Genomic DNA, 293 nt, shown 5'->3' with positions numbered 1-293 from the left:
TGCCAGTCCATGTTCCAGCAAATCAACGACACCTTAAAGCAGGGCACGCAGGAATGTGAGTAGGTTTTTTTTCTCCGAATTTTCTCTGTGCAGTGTATTTGCATTAGAGGCTGATAACTGGTTGTTGGCCTTTTCGTAGGTCTTTGCCCCTCAGAGTTTCACTGGTGACTGTTTTAACCCCTTAGCCCACCTGCATGCCCCGTGGCACACTTGGGAAGCAGAAGTGAGGAGGTGTTTGTGGCTGGTGCTCTAAGAACAGAGATTCACCTCTGGTCTCTGTAGCCCATGCAGCG

At 49.8% G+C, this 293-nt stretch overlaps 1 protein-coding gene across 1 annotated transcript in view; it reads left to right on the top strand.

The window, feature by feature from the left end:
- EDC4 (enhancer of mRNA decapping 4) overlaps positions 1-293 on the top strand; it is a gene marked incomplete at both ends in the record, with an annotated part of 30,661 nt that overhangs the window by 26,980 nt on the left and 3,388 nt on the right. The window contains one exon of the mRNA XM_010158398.1: positions 1-55. Within this exon, the coding sequence (XP_010156700.1) occupies positions 1-55 (55 nt within the window). The remainder of the gene's footprint in view (positions 56-293) is intronic.

The sequence above is a fragment of the Eurypyga helias genome, unplaced genomic scaffold, assembly GCF_000690775.1.
Source record: "Eurypyga helias isolate BGI_N326 unplaced genomic scaffold, ASM69077v1 scaffold17749, whole genome shotgun sequence".
NCBI lineage: Eukaryota > Metazoa > Chordata > Aves > Eurypygiformes > Eurypygidae > Eurypyga > Eurypyga helias.
The sequence above is the reverse complement of the archived record's forward strand: the minus strand, read 5'-3'. Positions and strand labels throughout refer to the sequence as shown.